The sequence below is a fragment of the Heterodontus francisci genome, chromosome 20 (genome assembly GCF_036365525.1).
Source record: "Heterodontus francisci isolate sHetFra1 chromosome 20, sHetFra1.hap1, whole genome shotgun sequence".
Lineage (NCBI taxonomy): Eukaryota > Metazoa > Chordata > Chondrichthyes > Heterodontiformes > Heterodontidae > Heterodontus > Heterodontus francisci.
This window is the reverse complement of record NC_090390.1, coordinates 84,327,750-84,351,821: the sequence shown is the minus strand read 5'-3', so window position 1 is coordinate 84,351,821 and position 24,072 is coordinate 84,327,750. Positions and strand designations below refer to the sequence as shown.

Sequence of the window (24,072 nt, the reverse complement as noted above, 5' to 3'; positions counted from 1 at the left end):
TGGAGAAGATAGTGGACGTAGTGGGGGTGGAGAAGATAGTGGACAAATTTGGGGTGGAGAAGATAGTGGACGTAGAGGGGGTGTAGAAGATAGTGGACGTAGTGGGGGTGGAGAAGAGAGTGGACATCGTTGGTGTGGAGAAGATAGTGGACATAGTGCGGGTGGAGAAGATAATATACAAAGTTGGGGTGGAGAAGATAGTGGACGTAGTGGGGGTGGAGAAGAGAGTGGACATCGTTGGTGTGGAGAAGATAGTGGACATAGTGGGGGTGGAGGAAATAGTGGACGTCGTGGAGGTGGAGAGATAGTAGACATATTGGGGCGGGAGAAGATAGTGGACATAGTGGGGGTGGAGAAGATAGTGGACATATTGGGGCAGGAGAAGATAGTCGACATAGTGGGGGTGGGGAAGATAGTGGACATAGTGGGGGTGGAGAAGATAGTGGACATTGTGGAGGTGGAGAAGATAGTGGACGTAGTGGAGGTGGAGAAGATAGTGGACATGGTGGGGGTGGAGAAGATAGTGGACATAGTGGTGGTGGAGAAGATAGTGGACATGGTGGGGGTGGAGAAGATAGTGGACATAGTGGAGGTGGAGAAGATAGTGGACATAGTGGTGGTGGAGAAGATAGTGGACATGGTGGGGGTGGAGAAGATAGTGGACATAGTGGAGGTGGAGAAGATAGTGGACATAGTGGTGGTGGAGAAGATAGTGGACATGGTGGGGGTGGAGAAGATAGTGGACATAGTGGTGGTGGAGAAGATAGTGGGCATGGTGGGGGTGGAGAAGATAGTGGTCATTGTGGAGGTGGAGGAAATAGTGGGTGTAGTGGAGGTGGAGAGATAGTGGACATATTGGGGGTGGAGAAGATAGTGGACATATTGGGGGTGGAGAAGATAGTGGACATAGTGCAGGTAGAGAGATAGTGGACACATTGTGGGTGGAGATGATAGTGGACTTAGTGGAGGTGGAGAAGATAGTGGACATTGTGCAGGTGGAGAATATAGTGGACATCATATGGGTGGTGAAGATAGTGGACATAGTGGGGGTGGAGAAGATAGTGGACGTAGTGGGGGTGTAGAAGATAGTGGACATAATGTGGGTGGAGAAGATAGTGGACATAATGGGGGTGTAGAAGATAGTGGACATAATGTGGGTGGAGAAGATAGTGGACATAGTGGGGGTGGAGAAGATAGTGGACATTGTGCAGGTGGAGAAGATAGTGGACATAGTGGGGGTGGAGAAAATAGTGGACATAGTGGGGGTGGAGAAGATAGTGGACATTGTGGGGGTGGAGAAAATAGTGGACATAGTGGGGGTGGAGAAGATAGTGGACATTGCGCAGGTTGAGAAGATAGTGGACATAGTGGGTGTGCAGAAGATAGTGGACATAGTGAGGGTAGAGAAGATAGTGGACATTGTGCAGGTTGAGAAGATAGTGGACATTGTGGGTGTGCAGAAGATAGTGGACATTGTGGGGGTGGAGAAGATAGTGGACATTGTGCAGGTTGAGAAGATAGTGGACATAGTGGGTGTGCAGAAGATAGTGGACATTGTGGGGGTGGAGAAGATAGTGGACATTGTGGGTGTGCAGAAGATAGTGGACATTGTGGGGGTGGAGAAGATAGTGGACATTGTGCAGGTTGAGAAGATAGTGGACATAGTGGGTGTGCAGAAGATAGTGGACATTGTGGGTGTGCGGAAGATAGTGGACATTGTGGGGGTGGAGAAAATAGTGGACATAGTGGGGGTGGAGAAGATAGTGGACATAGTGAGGGTAGAGAAGATAGTGGACATAGTGGGAGTGCAGAAGATAGTGGACATAGTGAGGGTGGAGAAGATAGTGGACATTGTGGGGGTGGAGAAAATAGTGGACATAGTGGGGTTGGAGAAGATAGTGGACATTGTGCAGGTTGAGAAGATAGTGGACATAGTGGGTGTGCAGAAGATAGTGGACATTGTGGGTGTGCAGAAGATAGTGGACATTGTGGGGGTGGAGAAAATAGTTGACATAGTGGGGGTGGAGATGATAGTGGACATAGTGGGGGTGGAGAAAATAGTGGACATTGTGCAGATTGAGAAGATAGTGGACATAGTGGGTGTGCAGAAGATAGTGGACATTGTGGGGGTGGAGAAAATAGTTGACATAGTGGGGGTGGAGAAGATAGTGGACATAGTGGGGGTGGAGAAAATAGTGGGCATTGTGCAGGTTGAGAAGATAGTGGACATAGTGGGGGTGGAGAAGATAGTGGACATAGTGGGGGTGGAGAAAATAGTGGACATTGTGCAGGTTGAGAAGATAGTGGACATTGTGGGTGTGCAGAAGATAGTGGACATTGTGGGGGGTGGAGAAGATAGTGGACATTGTGCAGGTTGAGAAGATAGTGGACATAGTGGGTGTGCAGAAGATAGTGGACATTGTGGGGGTGGAGAAGATAGTGGACATAGTGGGGTGGAGAAAATAGTGGACATTGTGCAGTTTGAGAAGATAGTGGACATAGTGGGGGTGGAGAAGATAGTGGACATAGTGGGGTGGAGAAAATAGTGGACATTGTGCAGTTTGAGAAGATAGTGGACATAGTGGGGGTGGAGAAGATAGTGGACATAGTGGGGGTGGAGAAAATAGTTGACATAGTGGGGGTGGAGAAGATAGTGGACATAGTGGGGTGGAGAAAATAGTGGACATTGTGCAGTTTGAGAAGATAGTGGACATAGTGGGGGTGGAGAAGATAGTGGACATAGTGGGGTGGAGAAAATAGTGGACATTGTGCAGTTTGAGAAGATAGTGGACATAGTGGGGGTGGAGAAGATAGTGGACATAGTGGGGGTGGAGAAAATAGTTGACATAGTGGGGGTGGAGAAGATAGTGGACATTGTGGGGTGGAGACAATAGTGGACATAGTGCAGGTTGATAAGATAGTTGACATTGTTCAGCTGGAGAAGATAGTGAACGTAGTGGGTGCGCAGAAGGTAGTAGTCATAGTGGGGCTGGAGAAGATATTGGACTTAGTGGGGTGGAGAAAATAGTGGACATAGTGGGGGTGGAGAAGTTAGTGGACATAGTGGGGTGGAGAAGATCGTGGACATTGTGGGGTGGAGAAGATAGCGGACATAGTTGGGGTGGAGAAGATAGTGGACGTAGTTGGTGTGGAGAAGTTAGTGGACATAGTGGGGTGGAGAAGATAGTGGTCACAGTAGGGGTGGAGAAGACAGTGGACGTAGTGGGAGTGGAGAAGATAGTGGACATAGTCAGGGGGAAAAGATAGTGGACATTGTGGGGGTGGAGGAGATGGCGGACATTATGCAGGTGGAGAAGATAGTGGACATAGTGGGGGTGGAGGGGATAGTGGACACAGTGGGAGTGGAGAAGATAGTGGACATAGTCAGGGGGAAAAGATAGTGGACATTGTGCAGGTGGAGAAGATAGTGGACATAGTTGGGGTGGAGAAGATGGTGGACATTGTGCAGTTGGAAACGATAGTGGACATTGTGCAGGTGGAGAAGATAATATACAAACTTGGGGTGGAGAAGATAGTGGACGTAGTGGGGGTGGAGAAGATAGTGGACGTAGTGGGGGTGGAGAAGAGAGTGGACAAAGTTGGGGTGGAGAAGATAGTGGACGTAGTGGGGGTGGAGAAGATAGTGGACAAATTTGGGGTGGAGAAGATAGTGGACGTAGAGGGGGTGTAGAAGATAGTGGACGTAGTGGGGGTGGAGAAGAGAGTGGACATCGTTGGTGTGGAGAAGATAGTGGACATAGTGCGGGTGGAGAAGATAATATACAAAGTTGGGGTGGAGAAGATAGTGGACGTAGTGGGGGTGGAGAAGAGAGTGGACATCGTTGGTGTGGAGAAGATAGTGGACATAGTGGGGGTGGAGGAAATAGTGGACGTCGTGGAGGTGGAGAGATAGTAGACATATTGGGGCGGGAGAAGATAGTGGACATAGTGGGGGTGGAGAAGATAGTGGACATATTGGGGCAGGAGAAGATAGTCGACATAGTGGGGGTGGGGAAGATAGTGGACATAGTGGGGGTGGAGAAGATAGTGGACATTGTGGAGGTGGAGAAGATAGTGGACGTAGTGGAGGTGGAGAAGATAGTGGACATGGTGGGGGTGGAGAAGATAGTGGACATAGTCGTGGTGGAGAAGATAGTGGACATGGTGGGGGTGGAGAAGATAGTGGACATAGTGGTGGTGGAGAAGATAGTGGACATAGTGGTGGTGGAGAAGATAGTGGACATGGTGGGGGTGGAGAAGATAGTGGACATAGTGGAGGTGGAGAAGATAGTGGACATAGTGGTGGTGGAGAAGATAGTGGACATGGTGGGGGTGGAGAAGATAGTGGACATAGTGGTGGTGGAGAAGATAGTGGACATAGTGGTGGTGGAGAAGATAGTGGACATGGTGGGGGTGGAGAAGATAGTGGACATAGTGGTGGTGGAGAAGATAGTGGGCATGGTGGGGGTGGAGAAGATAGTGGACATTGTGGAGGGGGAGGAAATAGTGGACGTAGTGGAGGTGGAGAGATAGTGGACATATTGGGGGTGGGGAAGATAGTGGACATATTGGGGGTGGAGAAGATAGTGGACATAGTGCAGGTAGAGAGATAGTGGACACATTGTGGGTGGAGATGGTAGTGGACTTAGTGGAGGTGGAGAAGATAGTGGACATTGTGCAGGTGGAGAATATAGTGGACATCATATGGGTGGTGAAGATAGTGGACATAGTGGGGGTGGAGAAGATAGTGGACGTAGTGGGGGTGTAGAAGATAGTGGACATTGTGCAGGTGGAGAATATAGTGGACATCATATGGGTGGTGAAGATAGTGGACATAATGTGGGTGGAGAAGATAGTGGACATAATGGGGGTGTGGAAGATAGTGGACATAATGTGGGTGGAGAAGATAGTGGACAGAGTGGGGGTGGAGAAGATAGTGGACATTGTGCAGGTGGAGAAGATAGTGGACATAGTGGGGGTGGAGAAAATAGTGGACATAGTGGGGGTGGAGAAGATAGTGGACATTGTGGGGGTGGAGAAAATAGTGGACATAGTGGGGGTGGAGAAGATAGTGGACATTGCGCAGGTTGAGAAGATAGTGGACATAGTGGGTGTGCAGAAGATAGTGGATATAGTGAGGGTAGAGAAGATAGTGGACATTGTGCAGGTTGAGAAGATAGTGGACATTGTGGGTGTGCAGAAGATAGTGGACATAGTGGGGGTGGAGAAGATAGTGGACATTGTGCAGGTTGAGAAGATAGTGGACATAGTGGGTGTGCAGAAGATAGTGGACATTGTGGGGGTGGAGAAGATAGTGGACATTGTGCAGGTTGAGAAGATAGTGGACATAGTGGGTGTGCAGAAGATAGTGGACATTGTGGGGGTGGAGAAGATAGTGGACATTGTGGGTGTGCAGAAGATAGTGGACATTGTGGGGGTGGAGAAGATAGTGGACATTGTGCAGGTTGAGAAGATAGTGGACATAGTGGGTGTGCAGAAGATAGTGGACATTGTGGGTGTGCGGAAGATAGTGGACATTGTGGGGGTGGAGAAAATAGTGGACATAGTGGGGGTGGAGAAGATAGTGGACATAGTGAGGGTAGAGAAGATAGTGGACATAGTGGGAGTGCAGAAGATAGTGGACATAGTGAGGGTGGAGAAGATAGTGGACATTGTGGGGGTGGAGAAAATAGTGGACATAGTGGGGTTGGAGAAGATAGTGGACATTGTGCAGGTTGAGAAGATAGTGGACATAGTGGGTGTGCAGAAGATAGTGGACATTGTGGGGGTGGAGAAGATAGTGGACATAGTGGGGCTGGGGAAGATAGTGGACATTGTGAGGGTGGAGAAGATAGTGGACATAGTGGGGGTGGAGAAAATAGTGGACATTGTGCAGTTTGAGAAGATAGTGGACATAGTGGGTGTGCAGAAGATAGTGGACATTGTGGGGGTGGAGAAAATAGTTGACATAGTGGGGGTGGAGAAGATAGTGGACATAGTGGGGGTGGAGAAAATAGTGGACATTGTGCAGGTTGAGAAGATAGTGGACATAGTGGGGGTGGAGAAGATAGTGGACATAGTGGGGGTGGAGAAAATAGTGGACATTGTGCAGGTTGAGAAGATAGTGGACATTGTGGGTGTGCAGAAGATAGTGGACATTGTGGGGGGTGGAGAAGATAGTGGACATTGTGCAGGTTGAGAAGATAGTGGACATAGTGGGTGTGCAGAAGATAGTGGACATTGTGGGGGTGGAGAAGATAGTGGACATAGTGGGGTGGAGAAAATAGTGGACATTGTGCAGTTTGAGAAGATAGTGGACATAGTGGGGGTGGAGAAGATAGTGGACATAGTGGGGTGGAGAAAATAGTGGACATTGTGCAGTTTGAGAAGATAGTGGACATAGTGGGGGTGGAGAAGATAGTGGACATAGTGGGGGTGGAGAAAATAGTTGACATAGTGGGGGTGGAGAAGATAGTGGACATAGTGGGGTGGAGAAAATAGTTGACATAGTGGGGGTGGAGAAGATAGTGGACATAGTGGGGGTGGAGAAAATAGTGGACATTGTGCAGGTTGAGAAGATAGTGGACATAGTGGGTGTGCAGAAGATAGTGGACATTGTGGGGGTGGAGAAAATAGTTGACATAGTGGGGGTGGAGAAGATAGTGGACATAGTGGGGGTGGAGAAAATAGCGGACATTGTGCAGGTTGAGAAGATAGTGGACATAGTGGGTGTGCAGAAGATAGTGGACATTGTGGGGGTGGAGAAAATAGTTGACATAGTGGGGGTGGAGAAGATAGTGGACATAGTGGGGGTGGAGAAAATAGTGGACATTGTGCAGGTTGAGAAGATAGTGGACATAGTGGGGGTGGAGAAGATAGTGGACATAGTGGGGGTGGAGAAAATAGTGGACATTGTGCAGGTTGAGAAGATAGTCGACATTGTGGGTGTGCAGAAGATAGTGGACATTGTGGGGGGTGGAGAAGATAGTGGACATTGTGCAGGTTGAGAAGATAGTGGACATAGTGGGTGTGCAGAAGATAGTGGACATTGTGGGGGTGGAGAAGATAGTGGACATAGTGGGGTGGAGAAAATAGTGGACATTGTGCAGTTTGAGAAGATAGTGGACATAGTGGGGGTGGAGAAGATAGTGGACATAGTGGGGTGGAGAAAACAGTGGACATTGTGCAGTTTGAGAAGATAGTGGACATAGTGGGGGTGGAGAAGATAGTGGACATAGTGGGGGTGGAGAAAATAGTTGACATAGTGGGGGTGGAGAAGATAGTGGACATAGTGGGGTGGAGAAAATAGTGGACATTGTGCAGTTTGAGAAGATAGTGGACATAGTGGGGGTGGAGAAGATAGTGGACATAGTGGGGTGGAGAAAATAGTGGACATTGTGCAGTTTGAGAAGATAGTGGACATAGTGGGGGTGGAGAAGATAGTGGACATAGTGGGGGTGGAGAAGATAGTGGACATAGTGGTGGTGGAGAAGATAGTGGACATGGTGGGGGTGGAGAAGATAGTGGACATAGTGGTGGTGGAGAAGATAGTGGGCATGGTGGGGGTGGAGAAGATAGTGGTCATTGTGGAGGTGGAGGAAATAGTGGGTGTAGTGGAGGTGGAGAGATAGTGGACATATTGGGGGTGGAGAAGATAGTGGACATATTGGGGGTGGAGAAGATAGTGGACATAGTGCATGTAGAGAGATAGTGGACACATTGTGGGTGGAGATGATAGTGGACTTAGTGGAGGTGGAGAAGATAGTGGACATTGTGCAGGTGGAGAATATAGTGGACATCATATGGGTGGTGAAGATAGTGGACATAGTGGGGGTGGAGAAGATAGTGGACGTAGTGGGGGTGTAGAAGATAGTGGACATAATGTGGGTGGAGAAGATAGTGGACATAATGGGGGTGTAGAAGATAGTGGACATAATGTGGGTGGAGAAGATAGTGGACATAGTGGGGGTGGAGAAGATAGTGGACATTGTGCAGGTGGAGATGATAGTGGACATAGTGGGGTGGAGAAAATAGTGGACATTGTGCAGTTTGAGAAGATAGTGGACATAGTGGGGGTGGAGAAGATAGTGGACATAGTGGGGGTGGAGAAAATAGTTGACATAGTGGGGGTGGAGAAGATAGTGGACATTGTGGGGTGGAGACAATAGTGGACATAGTGCAGGTTGATAAGATAGTTGACATTGTTCAGCTGGAGAAGATAGTGAACGTAGTGGGTGCGCAGAAGGTAGTAGTCATAGTGGGGCTGGAGAAGATATTGGACTTAGTGGGGTGGAGAAAATAGTGGACATAGTGGGGGTGGAGAAGTTAGTGGACATAGTGGGGTGGAGAAGATCGTGGACATTGTGGGGTGGAGAAGATAGCGGACATAGTTGGGGTGGAGAAGATAGTGGACGTAGTTGGTGTGGAGAAGTTAGTGGACATAGTGGGGTGGAGAAGATAGTGGTCACAGTAGGGGTGGAGAAGACAGTGGACGTAGTGGGAGTGGAGAAGATAGTGGACATAGTCAGGGGGAAAAGATAGTGGACATTGTGGGGGTGGAGGAGATGGCGGACATTATGCAGGTGGAGAAGATAGTGGACATAGTGGGGGTGGAGGGGATAGTGGACACAGTGGGAGTGGAGAAGATAGTGGACATAGTCAGGGGGAAAAGATAGTGGACATTGTGCAGGTGGAGAAGATAGTGGACATAGTTGGGGTGGAGAAGATGGTGGACATTGTGCAGTTGGAAACGATAGTGGACATTGTGCAGGTGGAGAAGATAATATACAAAGTTGGGGTGGAGAAGATAGTGGACGTAGTGGGGGTGGAGAAGATAGTGGACGTAGTGGGGGTGGAGAAGAGAGTGGACAAAGTTGGGGTGGAGAAGATAGTGGATGTAGTGGGGGTGGAGAAGATAGTGGACAAATTTGGGGTGGAGAAGATAGTGGACGTAGAGGGGGTGTAGAAGATAGTGGACGTAGTGGGGGTGGAGAAGAGAGTGGACATCGTTGGTGTGGAGAAGATAGTGGACATAGTGCGGGTGGAGAAGATAATATACAAAGTTGGGGTGGAGAAGATAGTGGACGTAGTGGGGGTGGAGAAGAGAGTGGACATCGTTGGTGTGGAGAAGATAGTGGACATAGTGGGGGTGGAGGAAATAGTGGACGTCGTGGAGGTGGAGAGATAGTAGACATATTGGGGCGGGAGAAGATAGTGGACATAGTGGGGGTGGAGAAGATAGTGGACATATTGGGGCAGGAGAAGATAGTCGACATAGTGGGGGTGGGGAAGATAGTGGACATAGTGGGGGTGGAGAAGATAGTGGACATTGTGGAGGTGGAGAAGATAGTGGACGTAGTGGAGGTGGAGAAGATAGTGGACATGGTGGGGGTGGAGAAGATAGTGGACATAGTGGTGGTGGAGAAGATAGTGGACATGGTGGGGGTGGAGAAGATAGTGGACATAGTGGTGGTGGAGAAGATAGTGGACATGGTGGGGGTGGGGAAGATAGTGGACATAGTGGGGGTGGAGAAGATAGTGGACATTGTGGAGGTGGAGAAGATAGTGGACGTAGTGGAGGTGGAGAAGATAGTGGACATGGTGGGGGTGGAGAAGATAGTGGACATAGTGGTGGTGGAGAAGATAGTGGACATAGTGGTGGTGGAGAAGATAGTGGACATGGTGGGGGTGGAGAAGATAGTGGACATAGTGGGGGTGGAGAAGATAGTGGACATGGTGGGGGTGGGGAAGATAGTGGACATAGTGGAGGTGGAGAAGATAGTGGACATAGTGGTGGTGGAGAAGATAGTGGACATGGTGGGGGTGGAGAAGATAGTGGACATAGTGGGGGTGGGGAAGATAGTGGACATAGTGGGGGTGGAGAAGATAGTGGACATTGTGGGGGTGGAGAAGATAGTGGACATTGTGGAGGTGGAGAAGATAGTGGACATAGTGGTGGTGGAGAAGATAGTGGACATGGTGGGGGTGGAGAAGATAGTGGACATAGTGGTGGTGGAGAAGATAGTGGACATAGTGGGGGTGGAGAAGATAGTGGACATTGTGGAGGTGGAGAAGATAGTGGACGTAGTGGAGGTGGAGAAGATAGTGGACATAGTGGAGGTGGAGAAGATAGTGGACATAGTGGTGGTGGAGAAGATAGTGGACATGGTGGGGGTGGAGAAGATAGTGGACATAGTGGTGGTGGAGAAGATAGTGGGCATGGTGGGGGTGGAGAAGATAGTGGTCATTGTGGAGGTGGAGGAAATAGTGGGTGTAGTGGAGGTGGAGAGATAGTGGACATATTGGGGGTGGAGAAGATAGTGGACATAGTGCAGGTAGAGAGATAGTGGACACATTGTGGGTGGAGATGATAGTGGACTTAGTGGAGGTGGAGAAGATAGTGGACATTGTGCAGGTGGAGAATATAGTGGACATCATATGGGTGGTGAAGATAGTGGACATAGTGGGGGTGGAGAAGATAGTGGACGTAGTGGGGGTGTAGAAGATAGTGGACATAATGTGGGTGGAGAAGATAGTGGACATAATGGGGGTGTAGAAGATAGTGGACATAATGTGGGTGGAGAAGATAGTGGACATAGTGGGGGTGGAGAAGATAGTGGACATTGTGCAGGTGGAGAAGATAGTGGACATAGTGGGGGTGGAGAAAATAGTGGACATAGTGGGGGTGGAGAAGATAGTGGACATTGTGGGGGTGGAGAAAATAGTGGACAGAGTGGGGGTGGAGAAGATAGTGGACATTGCGCAGGTTGAGAAGATAGTGGACATAGTGGGTGTGCAGAAGATAGTGGACATAGTGAGGGTAGAGAAGATAGTGGACATTGTGCAGGTTGAGAAGATAGTGGACATTGTGGGTGTGCAGAAGATAGTGGACATAGTGGGGGTGGAGAAGATAGTGGACATTGTGCAGGTTGAGAAGATAGTGGACATAGTGGGTGTGCAGAAGATAGTGGACATTGTGGGGGTGGAGAAGATAGTGGACATTGTGCAGGTTGAGAAGATAGTGGACATAGTGGGTGTGCAGAAGATAGTGGACATTGTGGGGGTGGAGAAGATAGTGGACATTGCGGGTGTGCAGAAGATAGTGGACATTGTGGGGGTGGAGAAGATAGTGGACATTGTGCAGGTTGAGAAGATAGTGGACATAGTGGGTGTGCAGAAGATAGTGGACATTGTGGGTGTGCGGAAGATAGTGGACATTGTGGGGGTGGAGAAAATAGTGGACATAGTGGGGGTGGAGAAGATAGTGGACATAGTGAGGGTAGAGAAGATAGTGGACATAGTGGGAGTGCAGAAGATAGTGGACATAGTGAGGGTGGAGAAGATAGTGGACATTGTGGGGGTGGAGAAAATAGTGGACATAGTGGGGTTGGAGAAGATAGTGGACATTGTGCAGGTTGAGAAGATAGTGGACATAGTGGGTGTGCAGAAGATAGTGGACATTGTGGGGGTGGAGAAGATAGTGGACATAGTGGGGCTGGGGAAGATAGTGGACATTGTGAGGGTGGAGAAGATAGTGGACATAGTGGGGGTGGAGAAAATAGTGGACATTGTGCAGTTTGAGAAGATAGTGGACATAGTGGGTGTGCAGAAGATAGTGGACATTGTGGGGGTGGAGAAAATAGTTGACATAGTGGGGGTGGAGAAGATAGTGGACATAGTGGGGGTGGAGAAAATAGTGGACATTGTGCAGGTTGAGAAGATAGTGGACATAGTGGGTGTGCAGAAGATAGTGGACATTGTGGGGGTGGAGAAAATAGTTGACATAGTGGGGGTGGAGAAGATAGTGGACATAGTGGGGGTGGAGAAAATAGTGGACATTGTGCAGGTTGAGAAGATAGTGGACATAGTGGGGGTGGAGAAGATAGTGGACATAGTGGGGGTGGAGAAAATAGTGGACATTGTGCAGGTTGAGAAGATAGTGGACATTGTGGGTGTGCAGAAGATAGTGGACATTGTGGGGGGTGGAGAAGATAGTGGACATTGTGCAGGTTGAGAAGATAGTGGACATAGTGGGTGTGCAGAAGATAGTGGACATTGTGGGGGTGGAGAAGATAGTGGACATAGTGGGGTGGAGAAAATAGTGGACATTGTGCAGTTTGAGAAGATAGTGGACATAGTGGGGGTGGAGAAGATAGTGGACATAGTGGGGTGGAGAAAATAGTGGACATTGTGCAGTTTGAGAAGATAGTGGACATAGTGGGGTTGAGAAGATAGTGGACATAGTGGGGGTGGAGAAAATAGTTGACATAGTGGGGGTGGAGAAGATAGTGGACATAGTGGGGTGGAGAAAATAGTGGACATTGTGCAGTTTGAGAAGATAGTGGACATAGTGGGGGTGGAGAAGATAGTGGACATAGTGGGGTGGAGAAAATAGTGGACATTGTGCAGTTTGAGAAGATAGTGGACATAGTGGGGGTGGAGAAGATAGTGGACATAGTGGGGGTGGAGAAAATAGTTGACATAGTGGGGGTGGAGAAGATAGTGGACATTGTGGGGTGGAGACAATAGTGGACATAGTGCAGGTTGATAAGATAGTTGACATTGTTCAGCTGGAGAAGATAGTGAACGTAGTGGGTGCGCAGAAGGTAGTAGTCATAGTGGGGCTGGAGAAGATATTGGACTTAGTGGGGTGGAGAAAATAGTGGACATAGTGGGGGTGGAGAAGTTAGTGGACATAGTGGGGTGGAGAAGATCGTGGACATTGTGGGGTGGAGAAGATAGCGGACATAGTTGGGGTGGAGAAGATAGTGGACGTAGTTGGTGTGGAGAAGTTAGTGGACATAGTGGGGTGGAGAAGATAGTGGTCACAGTAGGGGTGGAGAAGACAGTGGACGTAGTGGGAGTGGAGAAGCTAGTGGACATAGTGGGGCTGTAGAAGATAGTGGACATCGTGGGGTTGGAGAGGATAGTGGACATCGTGGGGGTGGAGAACATTGTGGACAGAGTGGGGGTGGAGAAGATAGTGGACACAGCGGGGTTGGAGAGTTTCGTGGACATAGTGCAGGCGGAGAAGGCTGTTTGACTGTTAGAAATCATCCAATCTGGTGGGAAAGAGTTTGTTTACTTTTCCATTGGCTGTGGGGAGTTGGGGTGCCATGAAGATGGATGTGTCAGGTGACCAAAGATGGGAGAGTGGGGGCGGGGCAGATCGGAGGCAGGAGATCATGTGATGAAAATGCCCATACCCCAAATGGACTGCAGCGGTTCAAGAAGGCAGCTCACCACCACCTTCTCAAGGGCAATTAGGGATGGACAATAAATGCTGGCCTCGCCTGCAACAATCACATCCTGAGAATGAAACGATGTTTCTGAGGGATGGGATGAGGCGCTGTCTGAATGCAAGGCTTTTTGGGGAGAGGGGTTTTATCGCTTTACATAAGGAGGCCATTTGGCCCATTTTGTCTGTTCTGGGTCTTTGAAAGAGCTCTCCAATTAGTCCCACAGTCCCTCTCTTTCCTCAAAGTCCTGTAAATGTTCCTTATCAGGTATTTATCCAATTCAATTTTGAACGTTATGATTGAATCTGTTTGCATTGGCCTTTCAGGCATCGCATTCCAGATCACAACAACTCACTGTGTAAATAACAAATTTCTCTCATCTTCCCCCTCATCCCTGGCCCCACCCCGGGGATTTTTTTTGCCAAATATTTTAAATCAGTGTCCTCTGGTTCCTGACCCTCCTGCCACTGGAAACAGTTTCTCCTTAATGATTCAATCGATAGTCTTCATCATTTTGAACACCCATGAAACCTCCCGCTTAACCTTCTCAGCTGGAAGGAGAATAATGCCAGTTTCTCCAGTCTCTCCACATCTTTTGGAAAGGATGCTAACCCAAGACCCCGTCTGCTGTCTCAGGTGGGTGTGAAAGATCCCACAGCATTATTTTCAAGAACAGCAGGGGAGTTTTTCCTCGGTGTCCTGGGGCCAATATTTATCCCTCAATCAACATCGCAAAAACAGATCACCTGGTCATTATCATATTGCTGTTAGTGGGATCTTGCTGTGCACAAGTTGGCTGCCACATTTCCTACATTACAACAGAAACTACAATTCAAAAAGTACTTAATTGGCTTTGAACAGCTTTGGGACATCCTGAGGTGAAGAAAGGCACTTTAGAAATGCAAGTCTCTCTTTCATAACTGAAGTTCCTCATCCCTGGTACCATCCTAGTGTTACGACTGAGGCGGGAGGAGTTCCACTTCTCCGCATGTCACAATATATATTTTTTTTAATGTTTACCCTGTTACCAATGCAGTCAATCATATACTCCACTCTTTATCCCAGAATAAAATACACCAACCAGGTTTCCTTAATAAACAAAATTATCAGTTTATTATAAACCAAGACTTAACCAGTAATGAAGCAAAGCATTAACACACAGATTGAAATATGAAAGTTCCCCTTTTTAAATTGCCCACACACAAACTCACACACACACTGAAAAAAGTATAGAAATTCTCTCTGCAGGGGTCTGTTACATTAAAAAAAAGACAAAAAAAGAATACTTTGGCCAAATACTTGCTAATTCTTGAAGCAAAAAAAGAGAAGCTATGGAAAGATGTCAGTTGTCCCTTTTTGGTCTGGCACCTCAAATACGCGTGGACAGCTGTCACCAAGATCTTTCTAGAGCCGTTCTTTTCAGGTGACGTTGAACATCAGTTTGGCAGGCTTTCCAGGAGAAATTGAGCATTGGTTTCTCTATTTCTTACACTTGATTCTCGGGAAGTTCTCAAAGAGATGGAGGAGGGTGAGCTGATGGTGGCTGTTCTCTTGGATGGTTTTCTCCAACTGTCTTCAAAACAGTTCACACCCCAACACACTGTCCAAAGCAAAACCACAAACACTATCTCAAGAGTCAAGCCATCTGATCCCTGTAAATCTTGACCTGTTACTTCTCCGTAAACATCTTCCCCAGGTCACCAAGATTTCTGTTGTTTATTGCTTAAAGCATATGACTTCCAGCAAGGCTGTTTTTAAGCAACATCTCAGTGTCCTTTCAATGAAATGTCAACAACAAAGCAAAGTCCAGCTTCTATGAAATCTTCAGTCTTTCAATGAATCTATCTTCACAATTTAATTATAAGTCCTCAAAAAAATATACTGAACAAAAAATATAGAAGCACTTTTGTAACTCTAGTAAATCTCCCCTTAACCTTCTCTGCTGTAAGGTGAATCTTAAATTGAGGTATTGGCGGACCAGGAGCGTGGGGATGATGGATGAATGAGACATTGTGCAGTTAGGATGTGAGCAGACCAGACAGTGTATTTCCTCTCAAAGCCACTTGCCTTCTGCTCCATATATCTCTCTGTTTTTGGCTGCTCTTTCTGTGTTTTGCTCCCCAGGGCTCAGAGGCAAACTCCTACTTGACAGGCCGTGCAAATGCCCGAGGGGTGGACCTGAACCGCAACTTTCCCGACCTTCACGTAGGCCTCCAGAAGCTGAAGGACAGGAACCACCATGTGTCACTCGCTGCTAACTGGCAGGAACAGGTCAGTTCCACAGATCACAGGGTGGCAATTCCGATAGGCCAATGGAAATGGGGGGTGGGAGTGACCCTGAGTTATAACCCATTTTTTTCCTTTCTTTTGTAGAGGGAGCTTTACTCTGTATCTAACCCCGTTTTTTTTTATCAAGGTGGCCTTTATACCCCAGGCCCCTTTTATATATTTTATGTCGAGGGGGCCTTTATTGCTCAGGCCCCCTTTATATACATACTTATATTTTTTAAAATAACTTTATTAAAAACAGAAATAAACAAAAACTCAAATTAAAATGCCATTCTCAGCGTCGACAATGCTCTCCAGTCCCTGCGGTGCCCACCGGTCGCGGAAGGCCTCAAGCGTACCGGCAGACACCGCATGCTCCTTCTCCAGGGACACCCGGGCACTAACGTAACCGCGGAAGGGGGGCAGGCAATCGGGGAGGACGGATCCCCCGACGGCCCGCAGCCTGGATCTGTGAATTGCCACCTTGGCCAGGCCCAGGAGCAGACTGACGATGAGATCCTCCTCCCGGTCCACGCCCCTCCGTACCAGGTGCCCAAAGATCAGGAGTGTGGGACTGAAGTGCAGCCAGAACTTGAGGAGCAGCCCCTTCAGATACTCAAAGAGGGGCTGCAACCTCGCACACTCAGTATATACATGGAACACGGACTTGTCCAGGCCGCAGAAATTACAGGCGGCCTGGGAGTCCGTGAACCTACTTAAAAGTCTATTGCACGGGACTGCTCTGTGCAACACCCTCCACCCCAGGTCCCCGATGTAAAGGGGGAAGACTCCCGCATAGAGAGACCTCCATCGGGGTTTCCCCTCACTGCCAGATGGCAATGCGGACCGCCAGGGCGTGTCCGGCCGGCTGACGAGGGCAAGGAAGAGGAGAGTGTGCAGGAGCATCTCGGACAGGAAACCCCTTCGCACCGATTGGAATGGCACGGAGGGCATTTCCGAGAGGCGGCTCGGGTTGTGCGGGACCGGCTCCCAAGGAGGGTTTCGGGGCAGTTCCAGCCGAGTGGGAGTCAGCTCGGCTGGGAGCACTCCACACTCCCGAGCCCCCTCGCCACCCGCAGTGAGGGGCGTCCGGGGGTTTCGGCTACTCCTCCGCCCGCCGGACCATCCCCGGAGTTGGCCGCCCGGACAGCCGAGGCGCTCTCCTCCGCTGGCGGGGCAACGCCCTTACTGGAGGTGACCATGTTGCAGACTCTGAATAGATCCCGGTAAAAGACAGGCAACTCCCTCAGAGAGGCGCGGCTAACAGACTCCGCCGGGAACTATGTGTCGTCTTGAAGGCAGTGACACTGGCGGAAAAAAATACGTCGCCAGCACACACCATTTGGGAGGACGCTCCACGTACAGGTATCTCTGCAGGGTCCGAACGCGGAGAGTTGCAGCCTGGGTGCGGACGCACACCAGCGACTGACCGCCCTCCTCAATCGGGAGACTCAGGACCGCGGCAGAGACCCAGTGTTTCCTCTTGCCCCAGAAGAAATCAACAAGCTTCTTCTGGATCTTGGTGGCAAATGCGGGGGGCGGGGCCAAAGTGACCAACCGGTACCACAGCATGGAGGCCACCAGTTGGTTTATGACCAGCGCTCGGCCCCTGTAGGAAAGCACTCGGAGCAGTCTTGTCCAGCGTCCCAGCCGAGTGGTGACTTTCGCCTCCAGCTCCTGCCAGTTTGCCGGCCAGGCTTCCTCAGCGGGGCTAAGGTGGAATCCCAGATAGAGGAGGTGCGTGGTGCTCCGCGCAAAAGGTGTTAACTCCTCTGGCAGCGAGTCCACCCGCCACCGACCCACCAGGAGTCCGGAACATTTCTCCCAACGGATCCTCGTGGAGGACGCGGCAGAAAAGGTCTGCTGGCAGTCGCACATTCTCCGCAAGTCAATGGGACAGGGAACGCGAGGAGCACGTCATCGGCGTAAGCCGAGAGGACAACCTGCATGGCTGGCTCATGCAGAGCCAATCCCGCTAACTTCCTGCAAAGCAGGCACAGGAAGGGCTCCACGCAGATGGTATACAATTGGCCGGACATGGGGCACCCCTGACGCACTCCTCTCCCAAAGCGAAGGGGCGACATCAAGGACCCGTTAACGTTGACCAGACACTCTGTGATGGCGTATAAAAGTCGGACCCGGGCCACGAAATGCGGCCTGAGTCCGAAAGCGCGCAGAGTCCCGAAAAGGTAATCGTGATCCACCCTGTCGAACGCCTTCTCCTGATCGAGGAAGAGAAAGGCAACCGACAGACCAGTCCTCTGGGAAAGATGGGTCAGGTCCCGGACTAGGTGGATGTTGTCCTGGATGGACCGGCCCAGGAACGTGTAGGACTGGTCGGGGTGGATCATGTGGGCCAGCACAGAGCCCAGGCGGGTAGACAAAGCCCGGGCAAAGATTTTGTACTCAGTGCTGAGGAGGGAGACCGTGCGCCAGTTTTTAAGCAGGCGGACATCGCCCCTCTTCGGCAGCAGGACGATGACCGCCCTGTGCCACGAGAGGGGCATCTACCCGGTCGCCAGGCTTTCCCCCAGGACCCGTCCATAATCGTCCCCCAGGACATCCCAGAGCGTCCTGAGGAACTCCACGGTCAGCCCATATAACCCCGGGGATTTGCCCCTCGAGAGCTGGTGGAGGGCGCTCGTCAGCTCCGCCAACGTGAGCAAAGCCTCCAATCCTTCGATGCCCTCCGGGCTGACCTGCGGCAGGTCCTCCCACAAAACTCTGCGCGCATCCTCGCTGGATGGATCCGGAGAGAACAATGCACTGTAATAAGTATGGACCAGGAGGCCCATTCCCTCCGGATCCGTGATGGAGGATCCGTCGTCGGCCAGCAGCCCAACGAGCTGCTTACGGACCCCCCGCCATTTTTCCAGCGAGTAGAAGGAGGGTGAAGCGCGGTCCAAATCTTCCAGGATCTGGATCCGCGACCTCACGTACGCGGCTTGGGACCCTATGAGCTGCAGGTCCAACAGTGCGCCCTTCTTCTCTTTGTACGCCTGCCACAGGGCCAGGTCCGTGACGGCATGACCGAGGCGGGACTCCAAGTCGAGCACCTCCCTCTCAAGGCACCCGATCTCGGCCTCCCGCCTCTTGGTCAACCCCTTCGCGTACTCCTGACAGAGTCTTGCCCACATCCCGCCATAGCCTCAAGGAGGGGAAGCCCCCCTGCTTCCTTCTCCAGTCAGCCCAGAATCGACAGAACGAGTCCTGGAATCACTCGACTTCAGCAGCCGGTTGTTAAAGTGCCAGTACGCGGACCCCGCCCGCGTGCGGAACGGAGTGAACTCCGTCCTCACCAGGTGGTGGTCCGAGCACGGCACCAGCCGCATGGAGGCCGTCGAGACGCGGGAGACGTACGCGGTCGATTCGGAACCCTCCTACTCCAGACCTCCACGTGAATGCGCTGGAGTCGGGATGGAGATTCCGCCAGACGTCCACCAAGTTAAGGGAGCTGATCAGTCCCCTCATCTTCTCCACCGACGCTTGGCTGCGCTGTGGACCGGAGCGATCCCCCACCTCGAGGGTACAGTTAAAATCCCCCCCGAGGATGATGCACTCGCCGCTATCGATGGAGCTCAAGAGAGCGGACACTTCTTCAAAGATAAGCGCTTGCAACACGCCGGGCCTGGGCGCGTACACGTTCACAAAGTGGAGCGGCACGCTACCCAGGCGAACGGCAAGGTGGAGCAAGCGGCCTGGCACGAGCTCCTTGACCCCTAAGATCTCTGGCTGAAAAGTTGGGGTCAACAAGATAGCCACCCCACTAGAAATAGGAGTGAGGTGACTCATGTAGACCCCACCCTGCCACTCTAGGAGCCAGGTGGCTTCGTCTCCCGGAACGGTGTGGGTTTCCTGCAGAAAGCTCACCGCGTATCTCCCTTCCCTAAGGAATGAGAGATTGTGAAATCTGCGGTGAGACCCCCTGCTGCCGTTGATGTTGAGGCTGGCTTTGGTTATCTTCATGTCAAAGGTACTTAAAAACCGTCACCAACACCTCACTGTGAGGAGGGAGTGGAAGTGCACCTGGCCTTCCACTCCCCCAGCAACCCATTGAGGAACGCATTAAATCGGTGCCTCTCAACCAGTTTCACGCCCGCACCCTTGCCGCTTTCTTGAAGGCAGCACGGGCGGACTGGATGATCAGCGCCAGACTCGACCAATGGCCGAGGGCCAGCTGAACTTTATTGCGGCAACCCCTGCAAGCCACGAGGAAATCCTGGAGTTCCGCCGTGGGGATGAGAGGAGACTCGGTGGGAGGCACGAGGGACAGAGGAGGCTGAAGGGTGACTTAATTGAGGTGTACAAAATTATGAGGGGTCCAGATAGAGTAGACAGGAAGTACCTGTCTCCCGTAGCAGAGAGGTCAATTACCAGGGGGCACAGATTTAAGGTGATTGGTAGAAGGATCAGAGGGGACATGAGGAAAAACTTTTTCACCCAGAGGGTGGTGGGTGTCTGGAATTCACTGCCAGGAACAGTGGTGGAGGCAGAAACCCTCAATTCTTTTAAAAGATACCTGGATCTGCACCTGAAGTGCTGTGACCGGCAAGGCTATGGACCAGATGCTGGAAGGTGGGATTAGATTGGGCGGCTAGTTTTTCAGCTGGCACGAGCGTGATGGGCTGAATGGCCTCCTTCTTTGCTGTAATTATTCTATGGTTCGATGGTGACCAAAAGCTTGGTCAAAGAGGTAGATTTTAAGGAAGAGAGAAGCCGAGAGGTTTCGGGAGGGAATTCCAGAGCTCAGGGCCCAGGTAGCTGAAGGCATGGCATGTCAGAGTGAAGGAAATCGGGGGATGTGCGAGAGGCAGGAACAACTCCTCTGTCAATAGAGAATCTTTGATTGAATGCTTTGCCCAGATTGTGGTGAGCCGGCGATGAAGCTTTCACACTAATCATCTCTCTCACAGGCAGAGCAGGAAACGTACGCCATCATCCGCTGGGTGCAAAGTTACAACTTCATCCTGTCAGCTAACATGCACGGAGGGGCTGTGGTGGCAAATTACCCATTCGACAAGGCTCAGGAACCCAACAGCCGAGGCCCACACAGAGCAGCCGTCTCCACCACGCCCGACCACAAACTCTTCCAGAAGGTAAACAAAGACTTGCATTTCTACAGCACCTTTCACATCCACTGGACATCCCAAAGCGTTTTGCAGCTAATGAATTACTTTTGAAGGACAGTTGCTGTGGTAATGTAGGAAACACAGCACAGTAAGATCCCACAAACAGCAATGCGATAATGACCAGGTAATCTGTTTTTAGTGACATCTGGTTGACAACTAAATGTTGTCCCGGGACGCTGAGGAGAACTGCTCTGCCCTTCTTTGAAGAATGGCCATGGGATCTTTTACATTCACCTGAGAGGGCAGAGCCTCAGTTTTACATCTCCTCTGAAAGACGGCACCTCTGACAGTACAGCACTCCCTCAGTACTGCACTAGGAGAGTCAACCTGGACAATATGCTCACAGAATATCACAAGGAAGGACTTAGATGGTTCATATACATCTTGTGCAGGCTGGAATTTAATCGAGGGGTTCGGGGGGTTTCTATAAAGAATAACAGATACCCGGGAGTGAGATACAGACTGGAATCGAATCGAGTGGTTTGGGTGGTTTATATATAGAATAACAGATACCCGGAGTGAGTTACAGACTGGAATCTAATCGACGGGTTCGGGGGGGTTTATATATAGAATAACAGATACCCGGGAGTGAGTTACAGACTGGAATCTAATCGAGGGGTTCGGGTGGTTTATATATAGAATAACAGATACCCGGGAGTGAGTTACAGACTGGAATCTAACCGTTTCAGGGAGTTTATATATCGAATAACAGATACCCGGGGGTGAGTTTTAGGCTGGAATCTAATCGAGGGGTTCGGGTGGTTTATATATAGAATAACAAATACCCAGTAGTGAGTTACAGACTGGAATCTAATCGAGGGGTTCGAGGGGTTTATATATAGAATAAAATATACCCCGGAGTGAGTTACAGACTGGAATCCAATCGAGGGGTTCGAGGGGTTTATATATAAAATGACATATACCCCGGAGTGAGTTACAGACTGGAATCTAATCGAGGGGTTCGAGGGGTTTATGTATAGAATAACAGACACCCGGGAGTGAGTTACAGACTGGAATCTAATCGAGGGGTTTGGGGGGTTTATATATAGAATAACAGATACCCGGGAGTGAGTTACAGACTGGAATCTTATCGAGGGCTTCGGGATGTTTATATATAGAATAACAGATACCCGGGAGTGAGTTACAGACTGGAATCTTATCAAGGGCTTCGGGAGGTTTATATATAGAATAACAGATACCCGGGAGTGAGTTACAGGCTGGAATCTTATCGAGGGCTTCGGGATGTTTATATATAGAATAACAGATACCCGGGAGTGAGTTACAGGCTGGAATCTTATCGAGGGCTTCGGGATGTTTATATATAGAATAACAGATACCCGGGAGTGAGTTACAGGCTGGAATCCAATCGAGGGGTTCGAGGGGTTTATATATAGAATAACAGATGCCCGGAAGTGAGTTACAGGCTGAAAAATAATCGAGGGGTTTATATAAAGAATAACAGATACCCGGGAGTGAGTCACAGGCTGGAATCTAATCGAGGGGTTCGAGGGGTTTATATATAGAATAACAGATACCCGGGAGTAAGGTACAGACTGGAATCTAATCAAGGGGTTTATATATAGAATAACAGATACCCGGGAGTGAGTTATCGACTGGAATCTAATTGAGGGGTTCGGGCAGTTTATATACAGAATAACAGATACCCGGGAGTGAGTTACAGACTGGAATCTAATCGAGGGGTTCGGGCGGTTTATATATAGAATAACAGATGCCCGGAAGTGAGTTACAGACTGGAATCTAATCGAGGGGTTCGGGCGGTTTATATATAGAATAACAGATACCTGGGAGTGAGTTACAGACTGGAATCTAATCGAGGGGTTCGGGCGGTTTATTTAGAGAATAACAGATACCCGGGAGTGAGTTACAGACTGGAATCTAATCGAGGGGTTCGAGCGGTTTATATATAGAATAACAGATACCCGGGAGTGAGTTACAGACTGGAATCTAATCGAGGGGTTCGGGCGGTTTATATATAGAATAACAGATACCCGGGAGTGAGTTCCAGACTGGAATCTAATCGAGGGGTTCGGGGGGTTTATATATTTGAATAACAGATACCCGGGAGTGAGTTACAGACTGGAATCTAATCGAGGGGTTCGGGCGGTTTATATATAGAATAACAGATACCCGGGAGTGAGTTACAGACTGGAATCTAATCGAGGGGTTCAGGTGGTTTATATATAGAATAACAGATACCTGGGAGTGAGTTACAGACTGGAATCTAATCGAGGGGTTCGGGGTTTTATATGTAGAAACGCAGATACCCAGGAGTGAGTTACAGACTGGAATCTAATCGAGGGGTTCGGGTGGTTTATATATTTGAATAACAGATACCCGGGAGTGAGTTACAGACTGGAATCTAATCGAGGGGTTCGGATGGTTTATATATAGAATAACAGATACCTGGGAGTGAGTTACAGACTGGAATCTAATCGAGGGGTTCGGGCGGTTTATTTATAGAATAACAGATACCCGGGAGTGAGTTACAGACTGGAATCTAATCGAGGGGTTCGGGCGGTTTATATATAGAATAACAGATACCCGGGAGTGAGTTACAGACTGGAATCTAATCGAGGGGTTCGGGCGGTTTATATATAGAATAACAGATACCCGGGAGTGAGTTACAGACTGGAATCTAATCGAGGGGTTCAGAGGGTTTATATATTTGAATAACAGATACCCGGGAGTGAGTTACAGACTGGAATCTAATCGAGGGGTTCGGGCGGTTTATATATAGAATAACAGATACCCGGGAGTGAGTTACAGACTGGAATCTAATCGAGGGGTTCGGGGGGTTTATATATAGAATAACAGATACCCGGGAGTGAGTTACAGACTGGAATCTAATCGAGGGGTTCGGGGTTTTATATGTAGAAACGCAGATACCCAGGAGTGAGTTACAGACTGGAATCTAATCGAGGGGTTCGGGTGGTTTATATATTTGAATAACAGATACCCGGGAGTGAGTTACAGACTGGAATCTAATCGAGGGGTTCGGGTGGTTTATATGTAGAATAACAGATACCTGGGAGTGAGTTACAGACTGGAATCTAATCGACGGGTTCGGGGGGTTTATATATAGAATAACAGATACCCGGGAGTGAGTTACAGACTGGAATCTAATCGAGGGGTTCAGGGGGTTTATATATAGAATAACAGATACCCGTGAGTGAGTTACAGACTGGAATCTAATCGAGGGGTTCGGGGGGTTTATATATCGAATAACAGATACCCGGGAGTGAGTTACAGACTGGAATCTAATCGAAGGGTTCGGGGGGTTTATATATAGAATAACAGATACCCGGGAGTGAGTTACAGACTGGAATCTAATCGAGGGGTTCGGATGGTTTATATATAGAATAACAGATACCCGGGAGTGAGTTACAGACTGGAATCTAATCGAGGGGTTTGGGGGG

General features: G+C 49.6%; 1 protein-coding gene across 2 annotated transcripts in view; it reads left to right on the top strand.

Annotated features, from left to right (window-relative positions):
* Positions 1 to 24,072, top strand: part of cpn1 (carboxypeptidase N, polypeptide 1) — a 63,219-nt gene that overhangs the window by 19,005 nt on the left and 20,142 nt on the right. For both annotated transcript variants that reach the window (XM_068053166.1, XM_068053167.1), the window contains exons 3-4: positions 15,363 to 15,509; positions 20,420 to 20,602. In XM_068053166.1, coding sequence (XP_067909267.1) covers positions 15,363 to 15,509; positions 20,420 to 20,602 — 330 coding nt within the window. The remainder of the gene's footprint in view (positions 1 to 15,362; positions 15,510 to 20,419; positions 20,603 to 24,072) is intronic.